A 15,256-nucleotide genomic window follows, 5' to 3' on the forward strand; every position below is an offset into this window, starting at 1 on the left:
ACCTGACTGCCCTGAGCACAGTGACAGACATAAAGCCACGTGGGTCACCCACTGCTTTGTGCAGGCAACGAGGTCAGCCTGGGCAGGTGACCAACTGATCGGAGTCACGAAGGTGAAGGCACAACTTGCACTCTGTGCTTGAGAAGGAGGCAGCTCCCAGTTAGGGACCTTGGAGAGGCAATATGAGAACCTCTCCCTCTCCCACCTCTCCCTCTCCCCGTGACCCAGCCACGGTGAAGTGGATGAGTAAGGAACCTCACCTCTGCTCAGCTGGGCTCAGGGGGGCTGAGGAGCACACCCAGCTGTTCTGGCAGGGCAAATGTAGAGGTGAGCTGGGCCTCAGCAGTACTGGGCAGTCACGGAAAACCTGCCATGAAAGGGTGTGCCTGTCCACACCCACAGGGAGCATATTTTACCCCCATGTGTCTGGTTTAGATGGACTTGGTTTGTTCCATGTTCCAGCAAGGCCTGAGGTAACATGGAACACTGGTAACCCCTGCTCCTGCCTGTCCAGCATGCCTGTGGGTGCATTCCTTGGCTGTTACCTGTATTGGGGTTATAGTAGTCCCCGTCATTCACAAGCACTTTGTTGAAGTGAACCACGCCGACATCACTGGAGAAAGGCTTCTGTGTGAGCCCAGCAGAAAATGACACCAGGGAGGGCACAGCAGCAGTGGCAGGTCCTGAAATGGGTAACAACACGAGTCAGAACGACATCAGGATGATAACACAGCCTTGTCCCTATGATGCCTTATAATCCTCCGTCTGTTCCGGCACATACTCCACTTGGACTAACACTGCCAATTGCAGGACGCCAGAATTAGCAGAATACATATTCCGGGCCCGGGCCCCAGGTATCTCATCATAAAATTTAATGAGCACCATAAAGTTCCTGCCTTGGCCACAGGTATCTTATGGGTTTTGTTTTCCCTTCTAAGGAAACAGTACACGGCTAGTAAAATGCCGGCAGTGGAAATCCTAGCACCCTTCAATTCAACGATGCTTCTGCCCAAGACCTTTCTCAGGACAGAAGCTGCCTTTCAACATCTCCACTCTCCATCACTATCACAAAGGCCATAGGAATGCTAAAGATTATAGCTCGTGCCAGCTTTCCTTGTCATGTGCACAGCTTAGATCTCCCACTTTCTCTGCCAAAGCCCACTGAAAATGGCTATAAGAATATATAACATTTCTGTATTAATGCAAAAAGAACCTTTTGTCTCTCTCCAGCACTTCTCTTTTGGGGAACTTTTCACTTGACAATTTTTCCTTCTTTTCTCACCAGATTAAACAGACACTTAGGTACTTTATAGTGGATATCCAAATGCTAGATGAATACTGCTGTTAGACTGAGTTGGATGAAATACAATTTGGACAATTAAGATGAATTTTTACTTTTAACAGACTGACAATATCAAGTGTTCAGTGCTCAGTCACTTATTAGTCTCATTCCAAATACCTTCCCTTTAAACATTTTCCTTAAGGCAGTACACACTGCTAGAGTCAATTCTTGCTGCTATGTCTGGGCAAGTAGCGAAACAACAAATGCCCTAGAGTTGTCCACAGCTGCTGCTTCACTCTGCTCCTTCTGCCTTCCTTAAAATTAATGTTTGGCCTCTCCCTCTCAATCAGAAATGCCCATCAGCAACAATGCTAAATTCATCAAATCCTGAATTGAAAGGGACCCACAAGAACCACCTAAGTCCAACTCCTGGCCCTGCACAGGACCCCAACAATCACACCTTGTGCCTGAGAGCATTGTCCAAACCCTTCTTGAATTCTGTCAGGCTTGGTGCTGTGACCACTTCCCTGGGGAAGTTGCGGTGCCTGACCAGTGTAAAAACACTTTTCTTTAAATCCAATCTAATTCAGATGATATTGCTTAAAACTGAAGCTTAAAAAGTCACATAACTTCACCTAAAATGTGGATATACAAATGTTCTGCTATTCACTGTTTTTCTGAATAACTCAGCCTGGGGGGATGGGGAGGAGAAGGCAAAGGGGAAGACAAGCCTGCAACTTCAGAACTGGCAGATAACTACATTGATTTCCCTCAGGGGCTGGTAACCAGCTGCCTCACTTATCTTTGAAAATCTTCTTATTCAGCATTTTGTTTCAAGCTCAGAAGATAGACAGAAGCCCTTTTTCATTACTCCTACCTGCCAGCATGCCTGCAGGTGCAACTGCAAGCTAAGATGAGGTTATTTGAAAGGACCAAAATTAATTGCAGGAAGCCTAGTTACTTAAACAGCTTCTGTAAAGCTCCACCACCTTAACACAATGCTGCTTACACAGAAAGCTGCTCTCAGCTTACCTTGAGACTGAAATTAACTGAAAACACACCTCAAATTGTTGGCTCACTTTCCCCTGCAGTAACACTGCAAAATGGAACAAACCACATGTTGCCTGCCCAGAAACACTGCCAGCTCTGGAGCAGCAACAGCTCTGTTTGGTTGGTGTCACCTGAATAAAGGAGCGACTCCTTCCCTGGCTCTCCACAGCTTCCTTCAAGATTTTCCTTCACTAATTGCTAGAGTAGTTATTAGAAGTAACTATTTGTTGCTAAGCTGATGAAATTGCTTCAGATCTGCAGCTGAGTTTAGCACACCATATGTATCTAGTCACAGGAGAAATCTTAAACCCGTCTAAATATCCTGTAAATCAGTTCAGGGGGTGATATAAGGTCACACAGTAAAGATGCACTGTGTCTGTGCTCTCTTCCCCTCTTCCCACCTTCTAGATGGAGTTGTGCCTGTCTGAAGTTTTCACAATTCCTACCAACACCTCAGCAGTGCTTTTTCAAAAAGCACCACCTTCTCCTATATGTCCCCTCTTGCAAACACTTTTCTTCGTGCAAAGATCAAAGTTCAGCTTCTTGAAGGAAGGTCCAGGCTTGGACACTTACTTTCACTTAACTAGTCAATATTGAGGAAGTATAAACATCAGGAAAATAAAATTAAAGCATTTTAAAGCTTTGAACCACAGGCACAGCTCTGATGAAGAAACTGCCAGACAGACAAAAAGTTTCACAAAAGTTTCAACCGCAGTTTTACTCCCCCTTTTGGGGGAGGAAAAAGCTCTTTTGACTTCAGATGCATTCAAGAAGGTTTAACCTGAGATATTACACATGCAGGTAAGCAGGAGCAGGTAAGTCTGTTCTTGGCAATCCGTGCTACTGTAATGCGTTCTGAAGAGTCAAAAAAAACCACAGAAGATGCATGGATGGCCCTTGTTAGGCTACATCTCCTTCCACCCATCTGCTAGCTGTGCTCCTGGTTCCAAGCACAGTTCATGCCTCCCACAGAGCCCAAGGGCCAGAAGGAAAGAAAAGACAAAAAAGATCATGAAGCAAAACAAAACAGCACACAGCACAGGCATTTGCTATCAAGATGAAAGGAGAAAAAAATAACAATGTGAAGGTGCTGTGGACAACTGCTCAGCAACTGGAATGAGGATTCTTCAAGAACTGACACAGAAGAAAGAATAAGTACATAATTCATTTGTCAACAGGCACTTATGAGTCCCTTGGATACAGCAGGAGTAAGGAGGATTTGCCAGATTTCCTCTCACATATGGTCAATACTCCTAAATCTAAATGAGGGCAAAGTGTGTAATTTCAGTTAGAGCTTATAGGACAAAAATACAAGCAATTTATCACTTCCCTGCCTATTTTTTTTTAACGCTCCAATTTGACCTTAACATCTCATTTTCAGAAACATTCCTCCTGCCTATGGCTTGGCCATGCAGCACAGCACCACACTGATTTCCATGAAGCTGCTCTGCTAAGTCACAGTGATTCTGATGTGGATGATATCTTGGTGTGTTATGAAGACACACATACTTTCCTGCTGAGTCTGTTAGTAAAACATCTGTCTGCTCTTACAATTCCATCCTTTCACACTGCAGCAAGAGAATATTGCTCCAGCACTTGCCTATTGTTCCTTATACATAGCTAAGGAATCTGAAAAAATAAAAATCAAGAAATGCTCTGGTACTGGAAGATGCAAATCATGCCTCAACATTCAAGAAAAGCATGAAAGTGGGCTACTTTAGTCCCAGAAGACAGAATTGGAGCATTGGAGCCCTCAACCTGCCCTTCTTCCTGAGCAGTGCTTTTATGTAACAGAAGCTATTCAGAAACAGAAATGAGAGTACTCAGACGGCCATTTTAATAGTACAAGCTTCTTATATTAGGAATTATAGTACAAGAAGGTCTGGTCATCTTTCAAATTTGAATTTGAGTACTACAAAATGCACTGAGTGAAGACTGCCAAAGACATCACAAGCAGCTGTCCAGAGCTAATGAGACAGTAAGGATTCCTTGGTGCCTTATTCACACAGTAAGTTCCTCCTCTGATAAGCCAAAAATTTTCCCTTCCCCAGCTGTTAATTTCCACAGCACTGTTAACTGCTGAATTCTGCCCCAGAATGCTCTCTCTTCATCAGACACTGACAACTAGAACCACAGACTCAACTGGACTGGAAAAGACCTCTGAGATCATGGAGCCCAACCCATGACTGAACACCACCATGTCAACCAGGGCACTGAGTGCCACATCCTGTAATTCCTTAAACACCTCCAGGGACGGTGACTCCACCACCTCCCTGGGCACTCCATTCCAGTGTCTAGTCACCCCTTCTGTGAAGAAGCTCTTCTTCATGTCCAGCCTAATCCTCCCCTGGTGCAGCTTAAGGCCATGTCCTCCTGTCCTGTCACTTGTTGGCAGAAGAGGCCGACCCCCAGCTGGCTCCAGCCTCCTTTCAGTGATTGTAGAGTGATAAGGTCACGCCTGGGCCTCCTTTTCTCCAGGCTAAACACCCCCAGCCCCCTCAGCTGTCCCTCAGAGGACCTGTGCTCCAGACCCTTCACCATCTTCACTGCCCTTCTCTGGACACGCTCCAGCACCTCAGTGTCCTTCCTGAATTGAGGGGCCCAGAACTGGACACAGCACCTCAGGTGTGGCCTCCCCAGTGCCAAATACTGGGAAGAATCACTTCCCTGGTCCTGCTGGCCACACTATTTGGGATAGAGGCCAGGATGCCATTGGCCTTCTTGGCCCCCTGGGCACACACTGCCTCTTGTTCAGCCACTGCTGACCAGCACCCTTGGATCCTTCTCTTCTGGGCAGCTCCCAGCCACTCTGCCCCCATCCCGTAGCACTGCAGCAGGTTATTGTGGCCAAAGTGCAGCACTGGTACTTGTCAGGTACTTGAGGTCATGTGGAACCTCATCCAATTGTCCTCAGCCCATCAATCCAGCCAGATTAGGGACAAGGGATGTAAATGCTCCAACTCCACAAAAGCCTTAACAGCTTTTGGTACCACCCTTATCTCTCTGTCTTCTGACTATCTGCCATTGAGGTCTGCAAGGTACACTGTGGGGATTTTAAGGACAGATCAGCAGGAATGTCTTGTATTTAGAGAGATATTCAGTGGCATGGATCAGGAAAATGAACTCCTTGGTCAAGCCCACCTCCCTCTGGATCCCAGGGTGGTAACTGTTCCACCAACACGTTCCACCAAGCACAGATGGGTGCACTCCTGCCTTGCCCTGACTTTTCAACACTTCTAACATCCACCTACTGTTTCACACAGTTTTAGCATAAACTTATTAAAACACTGCTCTCTATAAATTGCAATGGGAAGAAAACCCCCAGGAAATCCATTTATCACAGAAATCTAGACATCTATATTGGCTTTGCTGGCATCAAGATAAATGAATGTTTCTTTACTTCTTATCCTTTTCCAGAAACCTCATCTATTGCTGCCTGTTCTTACCACCGCAATCCTCAAATGCAAAAAGATTGCTTTAAGGCTATGATGGAATTTTAATTAGCAGGTATAAATATCACAATGAGAGCACAAACTTTTTACAATTCTTTTTTTGTCAGTCCCCAGACCATTCTTCATGAAGTCTATTTGTGATTCTGTTATGGCCATTAAATTAAGTCCTGGGGCAGTAGGTTTTTGAATTCCATAAAGCCCTAATGTTTTACTTCCATCTATTGCCCATATTTCCTCAAACAAATTTAGATGAAATAACTTTTTTTTAAGAGGATATGGAAATTCTTTGATCAAGGATACCATTCCCCAGGGTTTGATAATATCTTGAGTATGAGACTGCATTACTGGCAGCACCCAATCAACATATTTATCTAGGCCAACCAGCATGTCCCACATAAATTTTATACCTGTTCATCATATAAATTCCTAAATAAATTGTGATATTAACAATTGAAAAAAAAAAAGCACCCCAGCAAACCAAGAAAACTGCATTCTGAATCATTTTAATCAGTGGCTGTCAGTGGCAGCACTCCTGCTTTCACTAAAGTCACGAACTTGAGCCCTGGTGACTGTAACAAAGCCAGAAGCTCTCCCAAGAGGAGAACAACCTCATAAAGATGCCAGCAGTTATTCAAGATCTTAGTCTTGGCCTTATTCATGTTTTAATAAAGAAATAATAAAATCATCATAAACACCTATTTATTTTCTCATTTAGAAGGCATACAGAAAGGTGCATACTGACATTAGGCTAGAAAATACAAACTCTCTGCATTTAAAAAACACACAGTGAAGTAAGTAGCAAGAACCCAAAATGATTTTTCAAAACCCAACTCCTCTCCTCACCTCCATCTGTTTTCAAAAGATACAGATTATGTTTTAATGCTTAGGTCTAGAAAATATTGATCAGATTTTCCTCAATGCTAAAGTTAAATACTAAAAATTAACACTCTTTTTTTCTCTCAGCCATGACCTTCCAGGCACTGAAACAAACATTAGGAACCCATGTGAAACATTTCTAGGGAACGACTGCCTTACCTTGTGAATCCGTGGTAGAATGAGGTGGCTTGGGATATCCTACAAAGGAAAAGTAATATGTGTGACTCAGTACACAGCAGAGTACATTACGAGCAAATATCACTGCAGTGCCCAAGAAAGCACCCCTGGTTGCTGAAGAGCAACCTACCAAAACAGCTATTAAATAGTGTCCCCTACGAAATGCTCAATTATTGTTAAACTGGGGTGGTCATGGCAAAGAGAACCAAGTTATTACTCCAATGTACTAAATCCACTGCAAGAACTATGGAAGGAAAAAAAGAAATTGAGTTTCCCTAGTGGCAAAGACTGCTGCAGTTACCAGGGATTTTACATCATCTCTGCTGACCTCATGCTTTGTGCATCCTTGGAAAGGCAGCAAAACTGGCACTGAGTGTGTTTCCCCTACTCCTGCAGCCAGCTGGAGGCTGCAGTGGCCCATTCACAAATCATCTCTGCTGAAAACCCATTCCCAACAGCAACAGCCTCAGTGGGTGTCCATGAGAGGCCAAAAGGGGGCTGGCAGAGCACAGCAGATCTCAGTGTCAGCTCTCCAGCAAGGCCTGACCCATCCATTGCACTCAGGAGCGATGCACTACCAGCCTGGTTCTCTCACCTGGTGCTCCAGCGTACCCTTCAGCAATGGGCATGGTGCTCTGGCCGGCCTGGCCATCCGCGCTCCTCAGGCGCCCTCTGCCAGACATCAGAACCGTGCCAGGAGGCCCTGCCTCCCCCGTCTCCAGGATGATGCCGGTTGTTCCAGGCAGAAGTGGCACCACTGCTGACCCTGGCAGAGCTGGGCGTGGGGGAGGCCTCAGCTGTGGTGGGAGGAGGGGGATCCTGTGCCGGGGGGGATGCATCCTGGGCCGGGATGGCAGCAGGGAAATGCCAGGCACGGGAGGCCTCGGTGGCAAGGGATGCTGCGGGACTTCTGGTCGCCCTTTGACAGGAGGAAAGAGGAAGAAAAATACAAAATTATTTGCCTAAAATAGAACATAAGCTTGCATGGTTTTGCATGATAAATACTTCAAAATAAAACAGGACTGAGTTGGAGGCCACCTGCTCCCTGAGACCCAAGACTGCACTGGCTAAACGCCGTTCCACTCCTGAAGTACTACAGACTCCATTCCTTACAGCCTGTGTGGCACAGGGAAAGGAATGAAGACAGCCTGGAGACAGGACAAGCAGCAATCAAATAACCTATGAACATTAATTCAATTGTTACACCAGCTTGGCCTTTCTGCACCAAACAGGCAGAGCATCACACTTATTCCCAGCAGTACCTTCATTCCAGAGCGAGCTCTCCCTGTCCCTCTCTCTCTCTACCCCTCTCTCTCCTCTCACTTCAGTTCTCCCCAGCCCCTTACACCCACTGTGCTTCCTTTCGATTCTCCACTCCCACAACTCTTAGCACAAGGCTGTCCATCTAGCATGATCATAAAGAAAATTATCCACAGCAAAAAACATCAGTAAATGAACATGAGTTAAGAGGCTTCTCCCCTTACTTTAAAAAACAACAAGCTTAAATGTCCTAGTGCTTCCATGACTAAAATTTTCTGCCAATAAAGGGAGAACTCAAAGATATAATCTACCAGAAAATTCTTTATTGTTTAAATCGAAGAGATACCATTAAAAAACTTTTCCACTGGGGCAGCCAACCCATATGACATCAGGGTTGAACAGCACTGACATGGTTCCATTTGTGTATCTGGTCAGGATCTAAGCCCTTTATGGGAATTCTGGTTTATTCATAAAAATGAAGTCCTAGATGCAATGCCCTCCCAAGTGTAAAGCTGAATTACATTCACACTAAGAACAGAAATTTACAAATGTGTAGATTTTAGCAGATGCAATGACAGCTACAACCCATTAAAAATTTATCTGATACAACTTGTCACATACCAGAGATGCCTGCCAAGGTGCCCAGCAGAGACCACCTCTCTGAGTGGTGCTCACAATGAAACACTTCAATTCAGTACAGTCCAAAATTCACCAGTGCCTAGGGCTAACCCATCTGGCTGTGCCAAGCAGCAGATGTGGTATGAGCCTTCCCCTGGCTCTGCTGTGTGTCTGGGGAGCCCAGGAGAGCCTTAGTCTGCACACCTGGGGAAGAGTTTACAACAAACTTATACAGGTATTGTGTCCAACACATGGCTGGGGTCCAGACAGCATCACTGGCAACCCACATGCTGTTCTGTGACTATTCCACACCTGCACTTTACCCTTGTGAATTTCATGTGTTGTTTTCAGTCTCATAAAAGCCTTAAAAGCCTACATAAACCTTCAGGAGTACTGGGAGGCTGTCTGAAGCCAAAGTCTCACACCACTTGCATTCATTTGCTAGATATGGCTGCTAGGAAAAAACCTCCCTGATCTCTGCTGGCTGACTTTTAACCACCAAGAGAACTGAAACTCATACAGGCAATGGTCCACAAAGTTGGGCTGAAGCTCACTCAGTAACTCTGTCCACAAGGCAGAGGCCTAAACAGTGAAATGTTTGCTTCATGCAGATTAAAACTATTTTCATAAAAACCTTAAAATTAAAAAAAAAATCTTTAAAAAAAATTTAAAACCCCCTGAAAGTATCAAAGCGAATTTTAACAGAATTATTTGCTTTGTAAGACAACTTCTTCCATAGAGGCATTGATTTAGACCTTCAAGAAAATCTTAAGATTAACCTCATTGAAAAAACAAAGTGACAAAGTACTTTAGCCTGGGATGCATGTACTTGTCATTTCTTGAGTCAATTATGCTAAGCTTCATTAAGACAATTATTTGGGACAACACTAGGAAAATCACTACATTTCTCTGCTTGCTTTTCTAGACCTTTAAATAACAATCAACTGCTGAAATCCCATATCCTGAGCAAACTGCTTCCTTGCATGCAACATGAATACTGCAATATTCAGAATTGTCCCATCTCCATAACTCTAAATCCAGAATCACTGGCCTGAAGTTCAACTTCAAGTGGAAGCAATCAGATATGTGTGAGCACAGATCTGTTTGAACTTGGCTGAGCAGGCCACGAACACAATCTTCCCATCATCCTCCCATCTATCTGGGAAGGCAAGGACAGAGCTGAAATCATTACACAGCTAGGAACAGGAACACTGCTCTCAGCAGCAGCAGCCTTGCTGCTCAGCTTGTCACCACTGTTGTGAGGGACAATGTGGTTACCACATCACATACCAGCATCTTCTGGTGCTCTCCTCAGCCCCCAAACACACAGAAATGAAGTGCATAAGCTAACTAGAGAATAAAGGCATCTGTGACTGCTCTCACAAGAAGCCCAAAAGACCTCACTTGAATTTTGTTATAGACACCAAGGGGATTTTACAATTCTGTTAGAAAGCAGCATTGCGCACAAGCTCACAGGGAGCCCAGAGGAATTGACTGTATGACTATTCACACTACAGCATTAAAAATTTTATGTTGCATTTTATCCATGCTGTAATGCAGAGCACACATTTGGTTTCTTAGGCCACAACTTCATCAGACAACATTTTGCTGTTGGTTTCAAAGCCCTGGTACACAGACAACTACCACAGGAATTGCAGGTCAGGTCAAATCCCTGTAACCAAAGAAAACTGCACTCCCAGCACGGTATCTGGCTGCAAGACCCCACTTTTGATTCCTGGAAAAGTTCATGGATATTCTATATATATCTATATATCTATATATCCATATATACATACAAAAAGGCAGTACTTTAATAGAGACCACCAACTTTGGCACGGCTTTCAGTGTCATGCCATGTGAAGAGCAAACACATCCACAGAGAGGGACAGAATGCAATGAGAACCACTTAGACTAGCAGACATGGAGCTGGGGGAAGGCACCATCTAATGTGGATGGAAAGCTGCTGGATCATTTTACCTTGGACAGCACATCATGCATGGTTCCCTGAAAGCTTAGTGCCTGCTGCCACCACTGCCTTGTGTGCTGCAGTACATTTCACTACCTTCACCAGGAATTACAACAAATAAACACATTTCTAGTCTCTAGGTTTGTATCTGATACACAGTCATTTGCCAAGCTGGCTTGTTAGTTTGGATTGAGGCATTTGAAACCCCTGAATAAAAACATGGAAGAAAATACAACCATATTTTTAAGACAAGAGTCATTTGTCTTTGCTGGGCTTACACTGCTTGATAAGATTTTAAGTTTTACTTCTTGCAATACATCTTTGCCTTACTGCCCTCAACAACTTTATTAGCAACAACTTGTTTTTGTTTCGGCCCCTCTGAAGTCAAATGACATCATTTGAATGCTACAATGTGCTGGCAAATTGTGCACAAGAAACTCTCCACTGATCCAAGTTCAGGTCTTCCTGTCAAATAATGTTGGTATGGCAGACAAGGCTGCAGATCATAAATGTAAAAATAGTTAAAGCCATACCCCAACTCACGTAACAGGGTTCCCAAAATCACTTCCAAAAAAGGCTCTTCTGTCAAAAACTTTCTGCAACTCCTGCCATCAAAACTTACTTAGGCTGCTGTGCCAGACAGTGTTGTTGTAATTGGAAACATTTGGGAACTGCAGTGTGTGCTTCACGAATCCTTCAGAGGCCAGAGGCACCCCAGAGCAACAAGGGATGCTCAGAGTGCCTGCACCCCACAGCCAGCAGCAGCATCCTTCCACAGGCTTTTAACTTCCAGTGGTGGATGGAGGGGTCTGCCCTCAAAAGGTATTATTTTATGGAAACCCAGGTGTGCAGAGGCTTTTTAATGCTTTAATACATTACAACAAATGCAACCCATGAGGTCACTTGAACACCTGCTTCAAACAGCTGAAGAAATATTACTACTTGCATGTATCTTGGACCTTTCTCCAATGTTGGTCCCTAGTGCTAGTTAATTTTGGGGAAGATGGGATTACATAGATACACTATGTTCCATTTTAATGGAAACTGGGATGCTTCTACAAGATCTAGGGATAAAGGTTCTCACCCTGCTGAATTTAAGTCAAAATTACAGCAAAAACAGTCCTTCTTCACTCCACTTCCTCCCTTAAAGTTAAGAGAAATATTTTTTTTAATTTCACACAAAAGCCTCTCACCTCAGAAGGACTTTTGTGTCAAGTACTGCTATACATTTGGTTTTAAACAATTAAACAAAAGAAACACACCTATTGCAGGTTTTCAAGTCTCTGCCTTGGGGTGAGAAAGATATTCTTCCCTTCACGAGGCACAACTTGGCCATTCCAGAAAGAACTCTCAAGAATCTCGCATCTGATCTCTCCCAGCCATCATCAGCTGCAACAGTGCACAGGCTCTTCCCTCAGCACCTCTCCTAATTTTACCCAGTCACAGAAATTGGCCTCTTATTTATCTCATATGTGCACAGAATTAAAACCAGAAGCATCAACCAACTGAAGAGCGCAGTTTCAAAACAGTCTGCAATTCCTGTGATTTTGCATCATGCTAAGAGAAACGGGAAAACAGGAACTCAGCTTCCTTCTGTAAACTTCACCTCTCAGGAAAACAACCTGCTGCTGGAATTTGGAGCAAGAGTTGCAGAGGGAATAGAGTGGCATTTGGCAAGGTCTCTAAACCTCCATGGCAAGGCTCACCAGCACGCTGAGGTTGCCATTTCCCAGCGCTCAGAGCCAAAGGGAATGTGCCCCACCTTCTCAGCTGCTCTAACGCAAACGTTAAACAAAGTGCAGGTGGATTTGCACCTACATGCTGGACTATTAACAGAACAGGCTGAGGTGCTAAAACATTGCCAGCTGGAATGTGCCAAGTACTGCCAACGACCTTGTGGGAATGCAAGCTTCTGGGAGAGCTATGAAGCAGAAGTCTTATATTGTCATGCCAAGATATGCCAGAGCTCATTTGTGAAACTTCTAGATCAAAGAGCTGGTGCTGAATTATAAGCATAAACTCATGCTAAGAACACAACTAAGAAGAAATATTTCTTATCATAAATTTGAATTAATTTGACTTCAGTTTTCTCTACTTGCTTTTCAATTTTCCCTGAGGAATACAGAATAATCTTCAACAACAAAATAAAACAAACAAAAAAAAATCAAACCAAATGAATTGGCATAATACAGACAATTATTACAAAAAACTCACTTTAAAATCACTATTCGAAAACACTTTTTTTCCCACTGTCTTTATTCTAGCTCGAAGTAAACATAAAAACATGTAAGACTTTTTTTTGTTTTTTCTTCTTTTTGGAGGATACTTTTAAAAGCACTCAAAGTACTCTGTGGTGTTCTGCAGCAAAGAGCCAAAATTAGTCACTGCGAAAATAAAGTAGGAATTGTGTAATATTTTTTCCTTCCTCGTTTAGTTCTTTTCTAAGAGTTTCAGAAAGGAAAGCCAGGTAAAAAACAAACAAACAAGCAAAAAGTAAAAAAAAATAAGTAAGAAACTTACTTGTGTCAGGCTGAGATTTCAGCACGCCTTCAATGTCTGCAGTGATTTTGGAAACCTGACTGTGAAACTGTTGGACAGAATTTTTGAGGCCAGAAATATCAGTGGAATGCGATGCTATAGTTCCATTCATTTCACGGATGCAATTCCATAAGCTGCTCACGTGCTTATTCAGACCCTCTTTTATATTCTGCAAGCTGTCTGAAACAGAGTCCAGCTTGCCACAGACTTTTTCAATATGTGCGACTCTGCTCTCAACATCTGAAACATCCTCCTGGACCCCTTGGGTCTTTTCTTTGCACTTGCTAAGATCATTCAAGACATGGTCATTCAATTGCTCTAGTCTGTCTTTCACTTCTCCACAACAATTCTCACTGGAATGAGCAGTTTGATTCGCAAATGTCCTCTGCATTTGATCAATTTTTCGGAAGACACCTCTTTGTGTTTTTCTGCATGTCGAATTGACACCCAGAAGCTGCTCCCTGCAGCTACTCAGGCCATCTTGAAGGTTTTTCATATCCTTATCAATGGCATTTAGATTGTACCGGAATACACGTACGTCCCTCTGCATTTTCTGGATGTCACGTTGGTTACCCTTAATTAAGCTGAGTTTCTCATTAAGAGAGCTATTTAGAGACCTCAGGACAACAGAATTATTCTCCGTTTTCAAAAGCAACTGATTGTACTTGTCGTTACAATCTTCCAGCTGTTTCTGAAGGTCCTCGGTGCCTCGTGGTGCAGACTGACATTTCTGCCCACAGAGCTGCTCAAGCAACAGCAGCTTGTCCTTCACAAAATTCATCTCTGCTGCAAACTGCTCATTTGCAAATCCAGCATCGCTGGGCAAGATAGGCCCAGGATTAGCAAACATTCCATCTGGGTCCGTGGTGTTGGCAATCTCCAAAATAGTCCCGCCTAGCCTGACCTCCAGCGCCCGCAGCTTTTGGTCGAACAAATCCCTCAGTTCATCCACCTCAGCAGCGATAGCACCACGGAGAGTCTCCTCAACGTAAAAACAGTGCTCTTCAGCATTTCTTTCTGTAATATTCATCCTTGCATCCAGCTCCTCCAGCCTCTCACCCAACACATCTTCTAGATCTGGAGTCGACAATCTTATGATTTCATTATCTATTCTGACATTCAAGATCCTCTGTGCTTCCACAATTCTGTCAATCTTCTTATCTAAATCTTTCATCTGTTGGTCAAAGTAATTTCCCTCACCCTTCTTGCAACAGCTGGAGTTGTTTGAAGGAATCTGAGTGCGGAGAGTATCTATTTCTTTCCTCAAGTCATTCTCTTTTCCTCTTATAACATTCATTATCCCTACACAGTTATTTTCACTGTCGTCGTACTGCTGCTGAATATCCTCTACTTTATAGTCACAGGAGTTCTTCAGATCTTCCATTTTCTTCTCAAATCCTTCCATTATTTCTTGTCTGAGGGACTCAAATTTTGAGTCTATATAGTCCTGATATATATTGTCACGGGGCATTGTTATTGTAGGTCCTCGTGCTGCCTCCTGCAGTTGTTTCAATTGTCCTTCATATCCTTTTACTTTTCCATTCAGTTCCTCCAGCTCATCATTCCTCATCTTCAAGGCTTCTTTGACCTCAGCCAGCTCAGCTTTTATATCTTCCATTTCAAAATCAATAAAAGGGTCTTTTTGATCTTTATTGTTGAGGAGGCCTGGCAGCTGAATAGTGTCTGTTTCAGCCCCCACTGCACTGTCAGGCTCCGGGCGGTCGTAAAGGTTGTTCAGCCAAGTGACCAACATCTTGCTGGCATCTTCCTGTACAGTCAGCTTCAGGTTTTCGTTCACACCTGCCACGGAGGACTGGAGCTCAATCACAGACCGTGTAAGTCTAAACAACTCGTCCTCAAGAAACTGCATTCTCTTCTCATATGGTGGAGGCTCCGGTGCTCCTGTTGGCTCTGCATCTGTTTCCCAGAAATAACAAAATGTGGATGTAAGTATTCCCAGTGGTATCTGTTTCATTAAGCTGCAGTTGACTTCACTTTTCTTTAAAATGAAATAATGGTTTAAACTGCCTAATGCTT

At 43.7% G+C, this 15,256-nt stretch overlaps 1 protein-coding gene across 1 annotated transcript in view; it reads right to left on the reverse strand.

The window, feature by feature from the left end:
• Window positions 1-15,256, reverse strand: part of EMILIN2 (elastin microfibril interfacer 2) — a 31,386-nt gene that overhangs the window by 463 nt on the left and 15,667 nt on the right. The window contains exons 4-7 of the mRNA XM_063167040.1: window positions 13,202-15,136; window positions 7,433-7,756; window positions 6,820-6,858; window positions 546-683 (exon numbers count right to left, since the gene is read on the reverse strand). Coding sequence (XP_063023110.1) covers window positions 546-683; window positions 6,820-6,858; window positions 7,433-7,756; window positions 13,202-15,136 — 2,436 coding nt within the window. The remainder of the gene's footprint in view (window positions 1-545; window positions 684-6,819; window positions 6,859-7,432; window positions 7,757-13,201; window positions 15,137-15,256) is intronic.

The sequence above is a fragment of the Melospiza melodia genome, chromosome 1 (genome assembly GCF_035770615.1).
Source record: "Melospiza melodia melodia isolate bMelMel2 chromosome 1, bMelMel2.pri, whole genome shotgun sequence".
Taxonomy (NCBI): Eukaryota; Metazoa; Chordata; class Aves; order Passeriformes; family Passerellidae; genus Melospiza; species Melospiza melodia.